The sequence below is a fragment of the Rattus norvegicus genome, chromosome 13 (genome assembly GCF_036323735.1).
Source record: "Rattus norvegicus strain BN/NHsdMcwi chromosome 13, GRCr8, whole genome shotgun sequence".
NCBI classification, from domain to species: Eukaryota; Metazoa; Chordata; class Mammalia; order Rodentia; family Muridae; genus Rattus; species Rattus norvegicus.
The window spans coordinates 75,757,874-75,779,329 of record NC_086031.1 but is presented as its reverse complement, the minus strand read 5'-3'; the positions used below and the strand labels follow the sequence as shown (position 1 = coordinate 75,779,329).

Sequence of the window (21,456 nt, the reverse complement as noted above, 5' to 3'; positions counted from 1 at the left end):
AAAATAAAGCTGTGATGCTGACCATGGTGCTCACAGCCTCTGAACCAGGCCTGCCTCTCCACTGCAGATACTCAAGTCTACACCAATTCCGTTAGAGCGAACTGATGCCCAGTGTGCTTACTTGCATAAGTTAGCTTTTAAAATTTTCATCAACAATCCCAAGACGAGAATGAGATGACAGACTCATTTACAAGAAAAAGACTACACACTGTTCCTCCTCATTAATTTATCATTTAATATAAATGCTGACAGAAAGCAGATAAAGACCTTTAGACACTTTCATATATTTACAATCCAAAAGGTGAATCACCTCCTTCTATTTGTTAAATGAATCCTTTTATCTGCAACTTACAAGAGCCTTAAACCCTACTTAGGAGCAACGAGAGGCTGAGTCAGTTTCCAAGGTAAGAAAGGAAATAGCATTTTAACAAAATGTGCCATCTTTAATATAAACAACATGCACACAAATAATACAAAATTAAGAGAGAAGGCCTTAATCTTCTCAAGAATATGCAACAAGAGGTACATATACGCATTCAGATCCAGACTTCGGGAGCCCTAAACACACTCCTAGTTCTTTTTCCCCACCTCATTTGTTCTGAAAGCTGTTTAAACATGGAAATACTAAGCAGATTAAACAAGAAAGGGAATGTTCCATTTCAAGCAAGGTTCTTTTTCTCCTATACAAAAACAACTTTCAGAAGATAATGCCTTCAGACAAAACCTCACTGTCAAGGAGACTGTTGGCCAGAGAGTAGGGAGTTGGTCACAGGCTGGTGAAGTTCGACCCATCATTTGTTCTCAACTGGAAACATTTGGAAAATGTAAAAATCTCACAAAGTCCATTCACTTAAAAGTCAGCTCAATTTAAAAAACCTCATGGTTTAAAATTTTTCTACCCAGGTGGGTAGAAAATGTCAGAAAACAATAGGGAGCTGAGGCAATGGGAAAATACAGGAATGTAGGAAAACCTTTTAAAATGGCATTTTCCGTAGCACTGATTCTGAGAAGGGAATTCACACTACCCATAAAGCTATCTCTATTCTGACTCAAATCTCACGGCTCCTTAACTAACTTAAGATTACTCGTGTTAAGTATACCTCTGCAGGGCACAATCACATACAATCAATACGATTGGTAAATTACATAAGCTCTATCCCAAGCAAATATGAATCAATGTTAAAGTTATTTTTTAAAAACAAAACAAAAACCTAAGAAAAATCCACCCAAAAAGGTGATAATGAGTGCAGAATGTCTCAGGCGACTGGTATGAGTCGTGAGACCAATTGACCATAGGCAAGGAAGGGTTGCAGGGGTAAAGGGAAAAGACCACACACCAAGAGGAACCTCACAACTGGAAATCGTTTAGGTGGGTGAAAGGTTTGCTGAGAACCCTAGTTCATTTTTTGCATTACTCCTGAAAAGTCAGATTCAATAGAGGTACTGAGGCGTATGACTGATGAAGTTTTTTTTTTTTTTTTTCTTTTAACAGAAAGGTGGGAAGACAAAGGATAAGAGAGGATAAGTGAAAGTTAGGGGAAAAAAGTCTCTCAGGGCTGTCTCTGTATTTATGGGGTGGTTTGGATATACTGTGAAATGCCAGCCAACAAACAAAGAGAGGCTACACCAATAAATTATAAAAATGGCAACTGTTAAAAGGAGACCAAAACCAAACACAAACCCCAGAGCACTATCCACAGTCTTGCATCCTTTCCTCACCTTTCCTGCTCACTGGAGCTTCGACCACCTGACAGTTTCCAGTTATAAGATGACTCTGAGTGTACAACCCAACACAGGAGCCAAAGACTTGTGAGCTCTGTCTACATATGTAGCATTAAAGACAGAAACAAAACAAAACAAAACAAAACACCAAACAAAAACAAATGAACTAACCAGAATGAGTCTTCAATACAAAAGAAAAGTCGCTTATCTACTATATAATATACACTAGGACAACAAACTCCACAGGATTTCACTTTTCTAAATACACGTTTTTCTGACACAGTATTGTCTTAAAGTTAAGTTTTCCACCTTGGGTTACAATGCCTTACTTTCTTGTGAAAATGAAGGCTATTTTGCTCAAGGATAAGTTCAGGGAAATTCAGTGTTTGTCTGAAATCCAGAGGCTCTAAGAACAATTCCAGTGCTAAGGGAAGTCCCTTTCTCACAATGGGATTCCAAGGGTTCTTTGCCCACTTATTCAGTGTAGTACTGAAACCTACTTACTGAGAATACTTGAAGGTGTCACTTGCTCCTGGGGTGGCAGTTTCCTATTCTTTATTAATGTAACTAGAATTACTAATCAATTAAAATCTGTTACTTATAAAAACACTTTTAGCAATTACAGAAATAGAATCGTAAAATTTCAAATAATGTTACTTCTTATACCTTTTGAAAAAATAAAACCAAACCAGCTCTTTGAAGTGGCTCAGAAAAGCTGATTGAGAACACTAAAAAAATATGTTAGCACAATTTACCAAAAACTCCCAGCAAGTCATTTCAGCAGGAATATGTAAAAAGCTGAGCTATTAAAAAAAAAAAAAAAAGCCATAGCTGTCTAAGGTAGACTTCGATGTGTTTCGTCTGCAAAACAAGCATGCAGGTAAAATGGTGTCAGTAGTTGACAGCTTGTTGTCTCAGTGAGGTTGTCCAATCTGAGTTCTATTTTCAGGGATGAGATCCCTTTGCAACACTATCAGCATATATTAACAATTAAGATTTTGACACTATCCAACCTTTTATAGTGCAAGAGTGTGATCGTGAAATACTTGCAGTTAATTTGCAAGGTCATTAACTCCTCTTGAAAACTAATTAGGCATATCTTTTAATAAATCATCATAGATGGTTTTTACACAAAGATTTTACATATTGAACTCTTTACTTGATTCTTTAAAAGCCCAAGTGAAAAATATAGTGAAATTTCATTCTACCTCCATTTGTACATAAAAGTAATAGCAAATGAATCCCATGTAGTGAAACTAAGCTGTCCCTGAACATAAGCCGAGAGGGTACTAAGTAACTAGTTAATTGTTTCTCACAAGCGTCAAGCTCAGGAGGGATCCCCAGACCCAGGACTTGACATAGTGAAAGTCCATTGTCCTGTAGGCACGAGTGAAAGGACAGAAAGACACAGAAGATAGTATCACATCAAGAGATCCCCAAAGGGAGAGTGAGTTGCTTAAACAAATATTGTCAAGGATGATATTTACTGGTTTAGAGAAACTGATAAATTTTCATTCCTTTTACATTTTATAAGGCCAGCTAACCCTTAACAGCTAACTTTAGACATTTACACAGTACAATCAACTTACAAATACTACCAGATTTCATAATCAAAATGGCTACTATTTCCCCTAAAACCAAAACAGAGTAAAGCACAAGTCTTTGGCGCTCCTTAAAGAAATAGCAGGTTATCATTCTTTGCCAGACCTTTGCTTGCCTGCCAGTAGGGCAAATACCACATCTGTGCATCACTGAGTAATAACGCCATTAGAAAAGGCAACTTCACAGAAGTCATTGGCTAAGCGAATTCATTTGAATGCTCTGTTTAGAAGCAGCAAACTGTCACTGTTACAGATTGGGTAAGTCAAGGGGAAACTGCAGAATGGCAAGGGGTCAGGAAGAAAAGAAAAAAGACAATCATAAGAAATTTAGGAACTAAATTTCAAGCTCCCACACTGAAGCTCATGAGAGTCTAAGGGGACCATGTATCCAAGTAGCATGGGAGAATTGTATCCATCTTCTGCTGTTAGGCAAAATAAATACATGGGAAAAAACACAAGGGGAGGAAGATGAGAGAAGGAATGACCCACATTAATGCCGTACGTGCCAAACAAGTTCTCATACATTCTGAGTTGTTGAATATTTGTAATTACTAATAATAGTGTCTTGAACATTGATGCCATTTGAACATCACTACTAGAAACCTATGGTCCAAGTTCTGTTTAACTAGAAAAGTAGTAAGGAGTGGTTCTTTGGTCACATTCAGGCTCTGACTCTAAGCAGGAGACTGAGTCTAGATATCCCATTCTCCTTTCCTTTATCATTTTCTAGAGACTCACTGAAAACAGAATGAGCCAAAGTACCTCTTAACTCACTACAGTTAACTTACTATTCTGGCCTCGTTTCTGAACAAGATGCATGAAATGCTGTGTAGCCCTTCCAGAATTGTCCTTGTTCATCTGAGATGATTCTTATTCTTGGATACAATAAAAAGTAATCATCTTCAAAAGAAACCATTTCAGCGAAAAGCCACACATACTGCAGATGGTGGTGAGCATGGTGTCATCTGCCTGAAATCCCAGCGCTCACAAGGCTGAAGCAGAAGGATCGTGAGTTCAGAACCAGCGTGGGCTATTTGGTAAGACTGTCCTAAAAAGGGTAGGGCTGGTGGCTGTGCACAAGCTTTACTTCCTATTTGACGGGCTTCATTTTTTAAATGTCTCTACAGACACAAATAAAAACCAATGCTTTTCAGATTTTAACAGAAACAGTAATTAAGAGTCATGAAGTCAGACTTCAGTTTATTGTTGCTTCATAACACCGAGTTGTCAAAGGGACAAAAACCCTCAAACTTGTGAGTTTTTATTGAATCCCTAAACCTGCCAGTGGGCACAGACAATACTGACAATCCCCCCCCCCCCAAAAAAAACACCTAAAAATTGGTAAGGGAAAATGACCAAATAGTAAAATTGTAGGCACAGTCTTCCACTTTCTACCCAACCCAGATTGGCTATAGAGACAGGGGCTTGGGGAACTTATACTACCATTTAAGACTAATTGTCTCCCTAAATAAAAATACACCTAAAAGGATACTAGTGCACCGCAGCGGAGTGTACATTGGGGTTCCAGACACACTATGATGGAAATTTACTTTTATTCTTAACTCCAAGAAAACCAATATGCAGATTTCCCCCTAGTTATTCCAATGTCAAAACAACAACAAAAACCCATCTGCTTCTAAGACTTAGGAATTATCTGACTGTCCAAAGGAGATAAGATCTACCCAAATCTGTCTTTTGAAGGCAAGAGGCCAATAATGTGGTGTTTTATAGATATGCAGAAAAATAAAAATCCTGTCAGACATTTCTTTCCTTATCTCAATAAATAATGAGCAAAGTATAAATGTAAGAGACATTTTATCTTAAAAAAAAAAAGGCCAAAAAACCAAATGTACAAATGTGTACTTAAAATTAAAAGGAAAATGTATGCATCAACTGAGAAATGCCTCACCGTCATCGGTGCCTCTACCTCCCAATCAGTCATCTTATTGCAACAGCTGCGCTCATGCGAAGAAATCTTTAAAACATACCCGATATATATACAGATATAGCCATGTATATATGTATATATATAATATATATATAAATTTTTATTTAAATAAAAAAGAAAGCTCGAATCCCAAGCCAATATGTGTATATCAAATCCTTGACCAGCCAGGTCTGTAGGGCATAATCAAATTCAATGTGAAATAGTATATAAACACGGTGCCTTGACTGGGCAAATTAAATACTCGCTACTCAAATGAGTGTTCTGTTTGGATTTCCTACTGGTAGGCAATGGCAGGACTATTTTCCCTTCCCACCCATCCCATTCCTATCCCACCCCCACCCACTTGTTTCAGTTAACAAGATGATGGACACAGAGCTTAGACTGAGATGGCTCTGACCTCAGCAAGAGTTAAGGGTTAAGAATATGAGAAATAAGAAAAATATAAACTTTTGCTTTACCCAACCAAAGCAATGCAGTAACTTATTACATAACCAGTGCTTTCTTGTTTAGTAGAATCATCGAGAAAGGGAAACTGACATCAATAAATCAGAGGGATGGAGTGATTCTATGAAATGGTGCCCCGCTGAATTCATTTTATAGGGGCTTTGTAAATTAAGCATACAGTGGTAGCATTAGAATATGTGCAGCAGAACTAAATAAAAATTCTCACTCTTCAACATTTTCATAAATGTTTTTAGTGTCAGAAAGCCACATCTATAAAAGCCCACTTCGTTACTCAGTTATGCTAATAATTCTGAATACTGACAAGTGATCAGTGCATGAACTGCCCTGAAGACTCAGTGTCTATCTGCCAAATCTGAGCTTTTGAAAAGAAAAGAAAAATTCCATTGAAATAATGTGCCCTTGTTTACTCAAGTTGAAATCAAGTGTTAAGTTTTATTTTAAAAGTTTTCTTCATGTGTGTTTTGCCATGTGTGTCTGGTGTCCACAAGGGCCAGAAAAGAGTATCCATTCCCTTAGAAGCGGAGTTACCAGCAATTGTGAGCCACCTTGCCGGTGCTGGGAAGAACCTGGGAGAGTAGCTAGTGCTTTTCTGCTGAGCCATCTCCAAGTTTTAGAATATGGTTCATTGTCCTGGTTCTCCCATTCTAGGGTTTCAAGAGAAGTTTAATTTGTAAGCACAGCTTCAGTTTTCCAATATGAGCTCAACATAGACTAGGAATCAGGTATTTGCACTATTAACAAGTTGAAGCTCCTTTGTTTTTTTCTTATTCCAGTTTTCTCTTGCCTCAACGTCTTGAGTCCGGGGAATACAGGAATGAGCCATTATGTCCAATTTAGAGTTCATTCTTAAAATAAAATAATCTTCACTTAAAACTAAACATTGTAAACACTAAATAGGCTTTCAGATCTTATGGCGAGAATGCAAGGAATCCTTACCATGAAAATGTGTGGCCCAAACAATCAACTGCATGTTGATATCTCTGAAAAGTTGAAACTAAAACCTTACCCTACTCAAATAAAGTTTTAATGTTGTAAAAAACAAGTATCTACCCACAAAGCTAGTGACCCAGGACAGGGCTGCTGTGGGGTGGGTTAAAGAATAGCTCTAGGAAAATTAGTTTGCTGCACAGTTTCTAATAATCCAATCTATTACCACAGAATTCTTGGAAACGGTGCATTTTGCCTATTTTGGTTTACAGGGTTGTGAGAATTGGAAAGGACTGGGAAAAAGGAATTATACACTGGGTATGTAATAATACCAAAATACAAGAAAAACCTACTTCATTAAGATCATACAATTAATCAAACAGAGTGTATATATAATATCTTCTTTTGTTTTAAAGCCCCGGATCCAAGGCGTCCAAAGTTATTAAAATAAAGTTCATTCACAGAACAAAAACAAATTTAATCTGAATTGCTTGCAGATACTGCTAATTTTCTTTTTCTTAAAATTAAAAAATGCGTCAATGTGAACTATGTGCAGGTTTGCTTAGTAGTGGTGTTGGTGCACATTGCCTCCGGTGCTTTCCCTGGACCTCACTGACCACTCAGAGAAAAAGGTTAGACGTTATCCATTTTTCTATCCCTGTGCCCCACCAACTGATTAGGAGCAGAAGGTAGAAGCAGGCGCCATATTCTAGGGAGCAGAACTGGAAACCACTCCTGATCTCTGGGAGTCGCTGTCATCTCCTCCTCCCTCAGGGTCCTCTGACAGGTGCAAAGAGCTGGTCTTGTTTGACAGGAGGCTGAGATTCTCTTGTGTCAAGGCTGATCCATTTGGTACATCACTGTAAATTACATGAAAAAAGTCACATTTTTTTTAGAAAGAAAAAAAGCAGTTGTTCTAAATAAATTCCAGTCAATAGGGCTTACTCTTTAGCCTGTAGAGAAATGGGAGGCAGGAGTGGTAACACATGCCCTTAGTCCAGGCAGAGAGAGAGCAGAGACAGGCTGGCCTTTATCAGTTTCAGGTTAGCTTGGTTCCAGGCCGACCAAGGCCAGCTACACAATGAGACTGTCTCAAAAAGCCAAAACAAAAATAACTATATAACTCGCTTCCAAATATTGATTATAACTCCTCATCCACATTATGACATATAGTTGACAAACTAAAACTGACACATTCTAGTCACATAGGCTTTGTCAGCACAACCTGCATATTTGCTTATGTATCTACTGCCACTTACATATTAGAAAACTGAACTAAAAGTTACAACAAACAGGCATGGTAATGGCAAGCACTTGGGAAGCAGGGACAGGTGGTGAGCTCACCCCCCACCTCCACAACCCCCATATCCCAAAAGACCCATCCCTGAAAATATTTGCTGTCTGGCATCTAAGAAAAAGTGCTAACCTCCTATTTACCAAGTTTATTTTGAACCTAGGCCAGCATATAGATTTAAACTAGCCAAAAGCCAAGAAGACATCAACAAGACAATTAGAAATTCTTTGTTTGACTTTTTTGTTTTTGAGATAGGTTATTTCTACATAGTCCTGGTTATCCTGAAACTTACAATGTAGACCAGGCTGACTTCAAACACACAGTGAGTGCTAGGATTAGAGGCATGTGCCACCATGTCCACCTCCATTATAAATTTTTGATAGGTAATGAGGAGGTCAGCACAGGATTATAGATTCAAGTCTTCAAATATGCCAAAGAAAAATGAATTAAATACTATATTATGGGAGAGATCAAATAAAAACGTGGCTGGAGATGGCCTAATCCCACCATCTCAAAAGACCAACAAATCCTAATGTAACCCTACAACAGTAGCCAGGCTAAGTGTTTGTATATATGTGAAATAGGGGTGTGTGTGGGCCCTGGACTACAGCTCAGTGGTAAAATATGTGCTTATTTGTGAGGTCTAAGTTCAATAGACAGCATGAAAACAAAATAAAAACAGTAAATAAAATGGGGGGTGGTGGTGGTAGTAGGTTGGCTTTTAATCATTGTCTAAATTTTAATTTTTATAGTAAGCATATGTTATGTTTTATAATTCAAAAGCACCAGACTATACTTAAAGCAATGAGAAAAAGAAAATGTAACCAGGAAATATATTTACTAGGAATTAACAGATAATAGAGCCCCAATAAAGTGCTAATTTCTGTATAGATGTATTTTTTTTTTAAATTTTTTTTTTTCGGAGCTGGGGACCAAACCCAGGGCCTTGCACTTGGCGCTCTACCACTGAGCTAAATCCCCAACCCCTAGATGTATGTTTTGATAGTCTCATTTTGTAGCCCAGACTGACCTCAAATTCCTCTGTTCCTACCTCAGCCTCTCCAGTGCTCATGACTCCACCTCTAGGTTTAGTACAAACATTCTTTTCTCCTGCTCAGCAGTCATGACATATGCCTTGAGTTAAAGGCCAGTCTGGTCTACAGAGCGAGAGTTCCAAGGGCCCAGGGCCAGACAGAGAAACCCTGCCTTGAAAAACCAATGTATATATTCATATTCTCTTCTCTTTAGGAAAAATAGGTCTTTTAAGAATCAAAACATGGGCTGGAGAGATGGCTCAGCGGTTAAGAGCACTGACTGCTCTTCCAGAGGTCCTGAGTTCAAATCCCAGCAACCACATGGTGGTTCACAACCATCTGTAATGAGATCTGATGCCCTCTTCTGGTGTGTCTGAAGACAGCACCAATGTACTCATATACATAAAATAAATACATTTTAAAAGAAAAAAAAAGAATAAGAATTAAAACATTCATACTTTGCATATGGTCAGATAATAAAATTATTTCTCTCTGGTTAAACTATAGCAACTCTAGACGTGTTGCTTTCTTTACCTGAATGTCAACGTAAGATCCTCAGTAGGGACCTTGTTTTGTGGCTCTGGCTGTCCATTCTCTGCCTGTTTACTTGTACCCAGTTTGCTTTTCATGTCTACAGAACACTGGTTCTCCTTAAAAGAAGAGGAAATAAAGTTAGAAATCAGTGATGTAATGGGTTAGACCAAATTCACCCGACACGGACTGATGATAAATCATTCCTACTTCACTAAGAATTAAGAAAAAAACAGGTAGATAAGAGTATACACAAAAGGATAACATTACAACCCACCTTCTCACTACCTTTTGAAAACGCTGCAAACTAGCATCAAAAACCAGCACAGAGAAGAGTGTACAGACTATATCTTCTTTATAAAAGACCATGAAAAGTAACGTTTTATTGTTTAAACATCTTAATATTATAGAGTCCAAAAGAGTAAACACTATTCCATCTGCTTCCCTAATGAGTACATTAAACAGAAACTTAGAAATTTCCAATTAATTGCCTTGTTTTCCCCAAAATCTATGACAAAAGACAGACCAAAAAAAAAAAAAAAAAAAAGAAAGAACTAAGAGAGGAATGATACCACCAGATGATAATTTATCTTTATTAGAATTACGCTAAATATTAGTCATCCCTCAAGGTACCCAGAGCCAGTTCTGGATGATTCTAAACTCTAGAGTCAGAGTTCATTTCACCTTCCTCCCATCCCTACCATCAGCACTCACCATACTCAATTCCCGGGTCCTCTTCCCAATTTCCCTTTCCACCTGATGCAGTTCCAAGCTTAGCTGCTCACTTGAGATCATTCCAGGCCATTTTGGAGGCAGCGGAGGGGGCTGTGGCTGGCTTGCCAGGGTGTTCACCTCCCTCTGTAACACCAGCCGGTTACTAACAGCCTAGTGCACAAACCCAAGCACACACATAACTCAGCATACTCATGCCATATAGAAAACACTTACCTAAAGTATTTTAGTCACAAATTTGCAGTAAAAACAATTCAACTACAAACACATTCTGTTTTAGTAGCACATGAGAAAAAATGGTTTTATTTTTATTTTTCTTTTTTCTTTTTTTCGGAGCTGGGGACCGAACCCAGGGCCTTGCACTTGCTAGGCAAGTGCTCTACCACTGAGCTAAATCCCCAACCCCGGTTTTATTTTTAAAAGATGTATTTTATTTTTTAAGGGAGAGAAAGTTTTAAAAGATGAATTTCTTAAGAGCAAGAGAGACAGAGACAGAGAGACGGAGTGTGTATGTTGGCATGTACACATTACTCCTAAGTGCAGATGCCTATGGATGCCAGAAGAGACTGCTGGATGCCCAGGAGCTGGAGGTACAGGTAGTTGTGAAACAGGAACCAAACTTGGATCCTCTGCAAGAATAGTAGCCATATTTCCAGAACCAAAAATATTTTAATCTCTTTTCCTATTTCAAAGAGAAACTATTATAAATGTGTATCTTTCTAATTGCTATTTTCCATGATGCAAATCCTGTATTTTTTTCTATAAAAACTCAATGTTCTTCTTGAGACAGGATTTTTCCTTTTCTCCCCAGTACTATTCTCAGAGAATATTCTTTTTCTATTAGTCAAGAACTAAATCTAGTTCTGAGTTCTCTGAAGAATGGCTATCTATACTAACACATAGGCAAAGGCTTTAAAATTCTGTGCTTACTGTATTTCAAAAGTTACTATTTAAGGAGCCTGGAGAGGTTTTGATGGTTAAGATCAGACACTGCTCTTGTTAAGGCCCTGGGTTCTGTTCTTGGCACACATGCAGGAGGCTTACACTAATCACTGGAACTCCAACTCCAGGCAGATCCTCCAACACCTGTATTCATGTGCACTTACCACCCCACAAAATACATATACATGATGAAAGAAAATAAAATTCAATTTAACATCCTAGGGAACCCTTCACAGCTGGGACACAAAATAGTTGCAGTGTTGAATACCTGTAATCTCAGTGTAAGTACCAACACAGGAGGATCATGAGTTTGAAGCCAGGTGGGCTACACAGTTATCATAGTCAGGGTTTCTATTCCTGCACAAACATCATGACCAAGAAGCTAGATGGGGAGAAAAGGGCTTACTCAGCTTATTTATTTGCTGTTTATCACCAAAGGAAGTCAGGACTGGAACTCAAGCAGGTCAGGAGGCAGGAGCTGATGCAGAGGCCATGGAGGGATGTTACTGGCTTGCTTCCCCTGGCTTGCTCAGCTTACTCTCTTATAGAACCCAACACTACTAGCCCAGGGATGGCACCACCCACAGTGGGCCCTCCCCTCTTGATCACTAATTGAGAAATGCCTTACAGTTGGATCTCATAGAGGCATTTCCTCAAAGGAGACTCCTTTCTCTATGGTAACTTCAGCTTGTGTCAAATTGACTCATAAAACCAGTCTGTGCAACAGTGGTATATTCTACATCAAAATTCCTGACACAACGAAAAAGCCTGTGTTGGTCTGTACCTCTAGTCCACGTAGCTGGGTCTGCTGGCTGATCTGATGGTTCAGTTGCTGCAATTCTAGCCGTAATTGTTCTCTTTCAGCAGACAGAAGGGGTTTTCCATGACTGGCCACTTCTGCCATGCACATTTTCTCCCTAAGGTAAGAAAGAAACCATGAGGTAAACGTGGTGTAAAGTTTTATTTTGTGAACTCTCTACTGACTAGAATACAAAACAAGGAGAGCTAAATGCTTCGAATACATATAACAAGTGAAAGGACAGCTGTACCTCTCTATGAGGTGTCCCTGAGGAGGTAGGTTTGGATGAGGCGAGTATGGAGAGTCTCCCCAGCCACCATGAGCTCCATATGCACTGTAATCTGAAAAGGAACAGTTTATGTGCTTTATTATGATGTAATTTACTAGTTTGATTCACCTAAGGTACTATAATCGAAAAGGCAAAGGCACACTGTATATGTAGAAAGCTATCTGCTAAATGACAATGCTATCTGCTTCTTCCCCACTGAACCTTCAGTTTTTACATACTCTCTTTTTACTGTGTGCACATGAGTGTTAGAACGTAGAGGCGAGGGTTGGTGTCAGATTATCTTCCTAAAGCACCGGGACTTCACACACACACACACACACACACCCCTAAATTTTATATGGGTACTGGGGATCCAAATTCAGATCCTCTTCATCCAACCAGTCACCTCTTCAGACTCCAAGAATCTTATATTAAAAAAAAACAGTGAAGTCATTTAAGATAAAAGCCACAAGCAATCTTTTCTTTTCTTTTCTTTCTCTCTCTCTCTCTCTTTCTTTCTTTCTTTCTTTCTCTTTTTTTAAACACAGGATCTTTAGCCCAGGATAGCCTTGAAATCACTATGTACCCAAAGCTGGACTTGAACATTCTGATCCTCCTACTTCTATTTCTCCAGTACTAGGATTACTGGCATGTGACATGATATCTGGTTTATGTGGTTTGGGGTATTGAATCCAGAGTTTCATATATATTAGGCATACACTCTATCAACTGAACTATACCCTAGCCCCTCAAGCAATCTTAATATATAAAGACTTCATTTTAGTTTATACTCCCAAAATTGCCCAAGGTGCAATTACTTTCTTACAGGGAAAAGTTTAAAAATCATTGCCTTTAAGAGTCTTAAAAGCAGTAATAGAATTACACTGAGAATCATAATTACCACTCTAGGATTCTTACCAGAAATGTTAATAGATTTTGTGGGTGCTCCCTGAGGTGCCAGAGCTTGCATTGGGCCAGCACCCTGATACAGTGTTTTGGATGTTCGAGAGATGGCACCAAATCGAGATACCGTTGGTCGGTCGCCAAATGGGATAAGGTCATCATCACTAGTTTCCACTGCTCTTCTCTGAAGATCCAACCTCTGGTCTCTCATTCCTTTACTTTCTACATTCTGACAAAAAGCAGAAGTGACATGTTGTTTAGCATAATTTCCACTAGCTCTGTAAAGGAGTTAATAAGAGCATGATGCTCTTATTAGTAAGAATAACTCTTTAGTTATCTTTGGATGTCATATAAAACATTGGTTTTAGATCACAGTAAGAATATGACCTACTTTAAGTACAGACAGATGATAGTAGATGATAGATCAACCCATTCCTAAGTAGTATGTACCAACATTAACTTGTCAGGCAAGCACTTTACCACTGACCTCTATGTCTAGCTCAAATATCAATGCTTGAGAGGCACTGGGTTAAGGCTTCTTTCACGTATCTAGAAAAATTTTTAATGGCATGTAATTTTGTTATTTTTTTCCAATTTAAGGAAATTAATTTTACTTTGCTAATGTTACTTCAGTGTGACAACCCTTTTGAAAGCACCTTACATTACTATTCTATTTCAACTTAGTCTAGTGAAAGACTTCCTGTGTTATAGAGGCATCCTTGCTCAAGAAGGACATTGCAAGTTTTGTTTCAACTTAATTTCACCTTATTTGATGCTGGGAACTGAGCCCAGGACCTTGTTCTGTCACAGTCCCCTTGCAGGTTTGCTTTTTTATTTAACTATTCTTTCTTACTGGCCTGTCACCTACTTGAACTGGTTTTATCTTGAACAAGCTAGGTAAACATTATCTATGAAAACCTACACAAATCAGCAGGGAACCTTCTTGGGATTCACAGGGAAAATGATGTCAAGTGATCCCTGTCAAACCAGTAATACCACTGTCTGTCTTTCTTTTTACTTTCCTTCTTTTTTCTTTTCTTTTCTTCCTTCCTTTCCCTCCCTCCCTCCCTTCCTTAGGAGACAGAGCCTCACTATATCCCCCACCATCTCTGCACCCCGCCACCTCCCCACCTCCTCTCCCATCCTGAGACTAAAGGTATGCACCACTACATCCAGCTTTTTTTTTTTAAAATATATTTCAAGCTGGCTTTTGGCCAGGAATACATGTCTAAGCATAACTTTCATGGATATGCACAAAGTCTAGAAAGTGTCCATTTAATACTCTACGTAGGGGCTAGAGAGATAACTCAGCAGTTAAAAGAGCTTGTTCTTCTTGCAAAGGACCGGGTTTGAATCCCAGCACCCACATGGTAGCTCATAACCATCCCTAATTCTAATTCCAGGACATCAATCTAATGCTCTTTGGACAACAGACGCTCATGAAACACTAACATATATGTGAGCAAAACACTCATACACATAAATATAAGCAAATCTAAAAAAAAGTCTTTAAAAAAATGAAGTGAAAAATTATACATAATGTTAAAAGATCAGTAACAGTGACCTGTAACTGTAGCTACTAGCCAGGCTAAGGCAAGTCTACCACAAGCCTGAGATTAGCGTGTGCTATGCACAGTGATTTCAAAGCCAACCCAAAACTTAATGAGGTGCTTTCTCCAAAAGGAAAGAGTAGCAGCTGAGTACAGTGGCACTTGCCTAGAGCCTCAGCTACCTACCCCGTGGATGAGACAAGAGGGAGACTTTATGCAAGGTCATCCTGGACAACACAGGAAAACCCAGTAGGGTTTTTGCTAAAAAACAAAACAAAACACAACATTGTGCAGTGTGTGTGTGTGTGTGTGTGTGTGTGTGTGTGTGTGTGTGTGTGTGTGTCTAAGCAATAAAAATTAAACTCAGGGAAGAGGTTACTTATTGACAGGGAGGAGTGAGGGACAAAAATAAGATTAGGGAGATTAACTACTTTTACAAAGTTTTATTGCTATAGGGGGCAATTAATATGTAAAATACTGATACATAAATACGGAAACACACACACATATCCCCAGCTGTCCAAAACTCACTATGTAGACCAGGTTGACCTTGAACTCACAAAGCTCCAGCTGCTTCTGGCCCCAGGTGCTTGTATTAAAGTCTATTAAAGTACCACTGATGGGCAAGTTATTTTAATTATGTGACTTTGTAGTACATCTATGTGGGTATATGCACTGAGTAGGTGCCCACGGAGACCAGAAGAGCAGTGGATCATCTGGAGCCAGAGTTACGGGTGGTTGTGAACTGCCCAACATGAGAGCTGGGAACAAAACTCAGGTCCTCTGCAACAGCAATATGCTCTCTTCAACACCGAGCCATCTCTCCAATCCTCAAACCTTGGATTACATACTGAAAGTGATTTAACTTGGGTTCTGAACAACTCTTGGGAATTACTACCTAAAATAATATATAATATTCTTTGTCAAGAAAATAATATACTTTATACTTAAATGAAACAAAAGCAAAGCTTTCTTAGTTGTCCCTATAATTTAATAGATGAGAATTTATGTATCTAGGTTTTATTAATTATGCTTAGCCATTACACATACCATCATTTCCACACTCCCTGCTGCCACAACATCTTTGGGTTTTGCATCTTTGGTTCCAATGTAGGAGCCGATGGTATCACATGACCAAGGAGAATATTGGCTATAATCATTTGCTTTGTATTTTCCAGCTACCTTCAAGTCTTCATCCAAAAACTATAGATAGAGGGGGAAAAACAGGAAATGGGTCTATGAGTTAACAAAACAGAAAAAGTGGGGAATGTCTAGAACATCAAATTAAAGCAATATAGTGATAGTTACTTGATTATTAAGTGTCAGAACATATTTTTATAGACTGAAAAATGTGAAGATTATTTTAGCCTTCATATGTTATTGGCAGCTAAAAAAAAAAGAGAGAAAGAAATAACTTCAACCTCCTTTCATAATTCAAGCTAGGATCTTAAGAAGTTTGTTCACTCTTTCTTCCACTGCCTTAGGTAAAGTCAAGTCAGCACGAGAGTAAATATGCAGCACGCCGTATGTACACTGGCGGGGCTATCCTCAATAGGCTCCAGTAACTCCTCCAGTACACGAGAGCACTCTCCGTACCTCGTGCTTTATGAGGTAGGTATAATGCAACAATTCTTTGCTGGTGCTTCTTCGACAGCAGTATTTCCTGTCTTGAATACATTCTGGGCCAAGACTGATTCAATTAAGTAAAAGAACAAAATGCCTTATTTTTATCTTCTTGACTAAAGTTCTGTGTTATACAATAACAATATTCCATTCTGAGGACAATGTGTTTTAACATTTTAAAGTTCTAGCTCATGTAGAACAGCTAACTTTTAGAATATATTGATACCTAGCAAGTAAGCTCTTCCACTGAATATTATATATTATGCAGCTACAAAAAAGAATAAATTAACACCAACATAGATATCCCCAAAACAAAACTAATAAACAACTCTGCTCTACTCCAACAAACATGTTCATACACATAAAAATGTTGAAATACAACAAAACTGTTAGTTGGTATAGGAAATGGGAATTTGAAGAAAGTATTATTTCTATGTCATGGACTCCTGTAATGTATGAATTATATATGAGAATTCAGAATAGAAGCTTAAATATGGAGCTAGCCAGGTGTGGTGGTGAAAGCCGTTAACCCCAGCACTGAGAGACAGAGACACTATGATTACCTTCATACAGTAAACGAGCTACTATTTACTGTGTATAGTAATCTTCACTTCACTCTATTTTTGAAATGGTGCTCAGGGTGTCACCACCTCACCTAGCTTTCACTTTCCAGTTTTCAGTGTTTATCATATATAGTTTGTTAGTTGGCAATGTTGTTCAGGCTAATAATTTTACATATAAAGAATGTAAAACATGCCCCCGCAACTCCTACCTCAACATAGGGTTTCTCTGTATAGCCCTGGCTGTCCTAGAATTCACTCTATAGACCAGACTGGCCTTGAACTCACAGAGATTTACCTACCTGCCCTTGCCTCTCAAGTGCTGGGGTTAAAGGCATGCGCCACCACTGCCCAGCTGTTTGTTACACGTATTCTTACACCGTATTATTTGAGAAAAACAAAAACCAAAAAAGCCCAACAAAACTCTATACTCCAATTAGATTCATTATGTATAACAGATGAATAAAGTATGGCCTCAAACTTGTTACGTAGCCAAGGATGACCTAGAATTTTTGATCCTCTTGCCTCCTTGCCCAATTTACAAGACATTATGGATTGAGCCTAGAGACTTGTGCATGCCAGGCAAATACTTTACCAGCTGAGCTACGGTCTCAGCTCAGGCTGTCTAATTAAAAGACAAATATAATTGATAAATCCCTAGGAAAACTATCCAATGAAAACCATTAGTGTCAGAAATGAAAAACAAGGACAGCACACATTCACAACGGCTGTAAGCAATGCTTTGCTGGGCGCACTTGTCCACAGCTGTAATCCAAGCACATGGAAGGCTAAGGAGGAGACACGGAATTTGAGGACAGCTTGAGTGAATTCAAAGTGAACCTGTCTAGAATATGAGATTCTGTTTCACAAAACCCCAAACCAAAACAGGTCTATTAGCACTATTTTATACAAACATAAACATAATGCTCGAAATTATGGCACTATGGTACATAAACAAAACACCTCCTGTAATTTTTATCATCTATCCATATTTGTCCTACTTTTTTTAAAACTACACTATTGGTTTCTTCATTGCTAAATTAAAAATATATACAACTTAAGTTTGGATCCTTGAAACCAAAGAACTGACTCCTATCCTAGAAGCCATCCTCTCACCTCTTAGACACACAAAATGAATAACTAAATAAATGCGGTACTGGTATAAAGACAGAAATAGACTGATGAAACAAGAAATTTTATAATCATAGTTGGTTATCATTTTTCAAGACAGGGTCTCTCTGTATGTAGTGAAGGCTGGTTTCTGCTTCAGTGTCCTACTGTGCTAGAATTAGGCCATCACACCCACTCTAATGAACTAATTGTAAGAAAGCTGACTGCGGGACACTGAAAAAGGATGCTCAAATCAGTGTATAAGGTCAATGAGCTATTCCTATAGAGGAAAAAATGGACCTTGATTCTAACAGTTCATTTAATAACTCAATTTTAAATGGGCTATGAATCTAAATGTATATAAAACAATGAATCTCTGGAAGAAAACCAGAAAATGGCCTTATAACTTTGAAACTTGATAAATATCTCCTTGGGAACAGATTCTCTCTCTCTCTCTCTCTCTCTGTGTGTGTGTGTGTGTGTGTGTGTGTGTGTGTGTGTGTTTCAAAACAGGGTTTCTCTGTGGAGGCCTGGCTGTTCCGAACTCTGTAAACCAGGCAGGCCTCAAACTCAGAGATCTATATGCCTCTGCTTCCCGGGACTAAAAGGAGTGAGCTACCACTGCCTGGCTCTCACAATTTATGAAACAGGCTACAAAAAGTGATAACGGTAAACTAACAAGCAGGATTAAAAATTATATGCTTACTTCCTCTTGATGGAACGCAGGAGGCAATGTTGGTGAAGGTGCAAAAGGAGGCGGAGAGATAACCTTTCTTTCTTCTAGTTGGGCCATTATTTCCTTCCGCCTTCTATGTAGCTCATCCAGACTAGGATGGGGTTGAGGAGGAGGAAGTCGACTATAAGGAGGATCCTGGTAATTGAAAGATTATTTAGAATTGGACAAGAATTCCAAAGCACATTAATTAAAACACACACACGCACAGACAAATATTCCCATCATAACATCTAGAAATATCAACACTAAAGAGAGTAAAGAAAGACAAAAGAAAGCCAACCCAAACTCTTTCAAGATCTTCCAAATTTCCTAATTGATCTAGTCTTAGTACACAAATGAAGAATGTTTAGATTTATATTTTTGTTTTTTAAAATAATAACTTTGAGTTTCAGGACTAGGAAGATGGTGCATCAGGTACAGGCGATGTCTTGGCTCTGCAAGCCTGACATCCCAAGACTGATCTCTTGAAACCATGAGGCATACACATCATCCCAGGATGGTTATAGTGATACAGGAGGAATAAACACAAGCAAGAATCTTGCAGACAAGCTGACCTGCAGTATTCTGAGCAGCAGCAACAAGAAAAATCCCACCTAGCAACATGGAAAGTAAGAACTTATCCTCAAGAGTTACCCTCTGACCTAAGTGTACTGTGGCACACATGTACCTGTGCTCTCTCCCTCTTTCTCACACACCAATTATACATACATATACAAACGTAAATTAAGTCTATGTAAGGAAAAAACCCACAGCATACCCTGGGGTATGAAGGTCTGATCTGAGCTGGATGAGGAGCCACTGGGTAGTAGCCCTCCACCTGTTGGTATCGCTCTCTGGACTCAGGTACATAGGACGGCACTGCTGCAGATGGAATGTCGATGGGTAGAGGGCTTTCCCGGAACAGCTCTTCTCTTGTATAAGACTGAGCAGGGTATACGCGGCGGCCATCATAGTGAGGTGGGTACATAGGTGGGTACTGTTGTGGCTGTGTGCCATACTGAGAGTTTATGACACGATCTTGGAGGTAGGGTGAATAATGATCCATGTATGGAGGAGCAGATTCAGGAGCAGATGGTGGAGGTCGGACAAAGCGGGACACACATGTTGGCTGGGTATAGTACACACCTGTACAATACAAAAGAAGAACCCAAACTCATCTGTTTTTCTACATAAGCTTTTTTTTTTCCTTTTAAAACATTAAAACACAGCTGGGTGATGGTGGTATACATCTTTAATCCCAGCACTTGGGAGGCAGAGGCAGGCAGTTATCAGAGTTTGAGGCGAACCTGGTCTACAGAGCAAGTTCTAGATCAGCCAGGCTACATAAAGAAACTAAAAACCAAAACCATTAAAACATTTAAGTACTAATAGTCTATTTATTTTTGATAAACTTTCATACTACTTGTATAGTTACAGTGGCTTTATGACAATTAGGGCCAGGAGCACAGCTCAGTGGTGGAGCGTTTGCCTGGAATGGACAAGATCCTGAAATCCAATCCCAGAGAAACCTCATTTTCTTCTAAATAACAAATAATTATTGAACGTAAATGGAAAAGATCAATCTACATACAGCCTTTCTTCTAGTTTGTCTTAATACAATGCAGTTACTGAAAATTAAAAATTAAATTTCACAAGCACCCTTGAAACTCAGGTTCTATTTTAGTTTTAACTAGATTTTCATATCCAAGATGGCATGCATACTAGACAAGTACTCTACCACTGAGCTACATTCTTAGCCCCTTTTTAAATAGTTCATTTTGAGATAGGATCTTCTGAAGACTACTAGCCTTGAACTCACTCTGTAGCCTAGGCATGTCTCGAACTTGAGATCCTCCTGCTTCAGGTTCCTCAGTAGCTGGAATTATAGACGGATTTTTTTTCCAGGCTGTGCTACTATAGAGTTTCAACTTCAAAATGATTATGAACTAGAAGGTATGATATGTCAAAGATCCATTTTGCATAGTAATTATGACAGTATGCACCAGTTCCAGCCAGGAAAAACAAATCCCAGCAGAGAGGAGGAAAAGCGGACATGCAATCCTACCACTAGCTGAGGACCTATTAACATTTGACCCCTTTTGGCTGACTACTCTCAGAGCAGGTCCCACTCCCAAGATTAGCTGGGCACCATAAACTGGACTCGATGGAGAAAAAGAAACAGCAGCCCTCAGCCTCCAACTTGTGTAGAAAGGGATGGAGGTGGTAAGGGGAGGCCCTGACAGAAATGTGTTCATGTACACTGCAGAAAACACTCAGCACTTTGCCGTACACATCTAGTGGCTTCTCCGGCTCTAGAGTTCTTGAGACAAGCTCTAGGAGTCCTGGGATTCCAAATAAGGTAGGTTTTATGTCTGCTCTTTACAGCTAATAAAGTGGTGTTTTTCTAGGTCACAATTTCTAAAGACTTAAGTCTGCTTCCCTAGTACTTCCATCAACACGGAAGGAACCCATTCCTCCACTACATCTTTTTATGTTTTACATAGTTATAAAGATTTCTGCTCTCTCTAACCATACACTTCCTCATAGAGTATAAAGTAGCTATATACTGGATGCCTGAACAAAAACATATACATTATTTCAAGAGATTAAAAATCCAAGTCAGATTCTTTGATAACCATTATCAGTAATGTTATATCAATCAAAATCTATTCTTATGCTAGATGCCTGTAATCCCAGCACTCCGGGGAGGTGAGGCAGGAGGATCATCTTCA

At 38.8% G+C, this 21,456-nt stretch overlaps 1 protein-coding gene across 1 annotated transcript in view; it reads right to left on the bottom strand.

Moving 5' to 3' along the window:
- Window positions 1-215: 215 nt before the first annotated feature.
- Rc3h1 (ring finger and CCCH-type domains 1) overlaps window positions 216-21,456 on the bottom strand; it is a 72,017-nt gene continuing 50,776 nt past the window's right edge. Inside the window, exons 12-20 of the mRNA XM_008769698.4 lie at window positions 19,503-19,870; window positions 18,716-18,880; window positions 15,767-15,919; window positions 13,182-13,395; window positions 12,246-12,336; window positions 11,981-12,113; window positions 10,237-10,407; window positions 9,526-9,641; window positions 216-7,523 (exon numbers count right to left, since the gene is read on the bottom strand). Coding sequence (XP_008767920.1) covers window positions 7,373-7,523; window positions 9,526-9,641; window positions 10,237-10,407; window positions 11,981-12,113; window positions 12,246-12,336; window positions 13,182-13,395; window positions 15,767-15,919; window positions 18,716-18,880; window positions 19,503-19,870 — 1,562 coding nt within the window. The 3' untranslated portion in view covers window positions 216-7,372. The remainder of the gene's footprint in view (window positions 7,524-9,525; window positions 9,642-10,236; window positions 10,408-11,980; window positions 12,114-12,245; window positions 12,337-13,181; window positions 13,396-15,766; window positions 15,920-18,715; window positions 18,881-19,502; window positions 19,871-21,456) is intronic.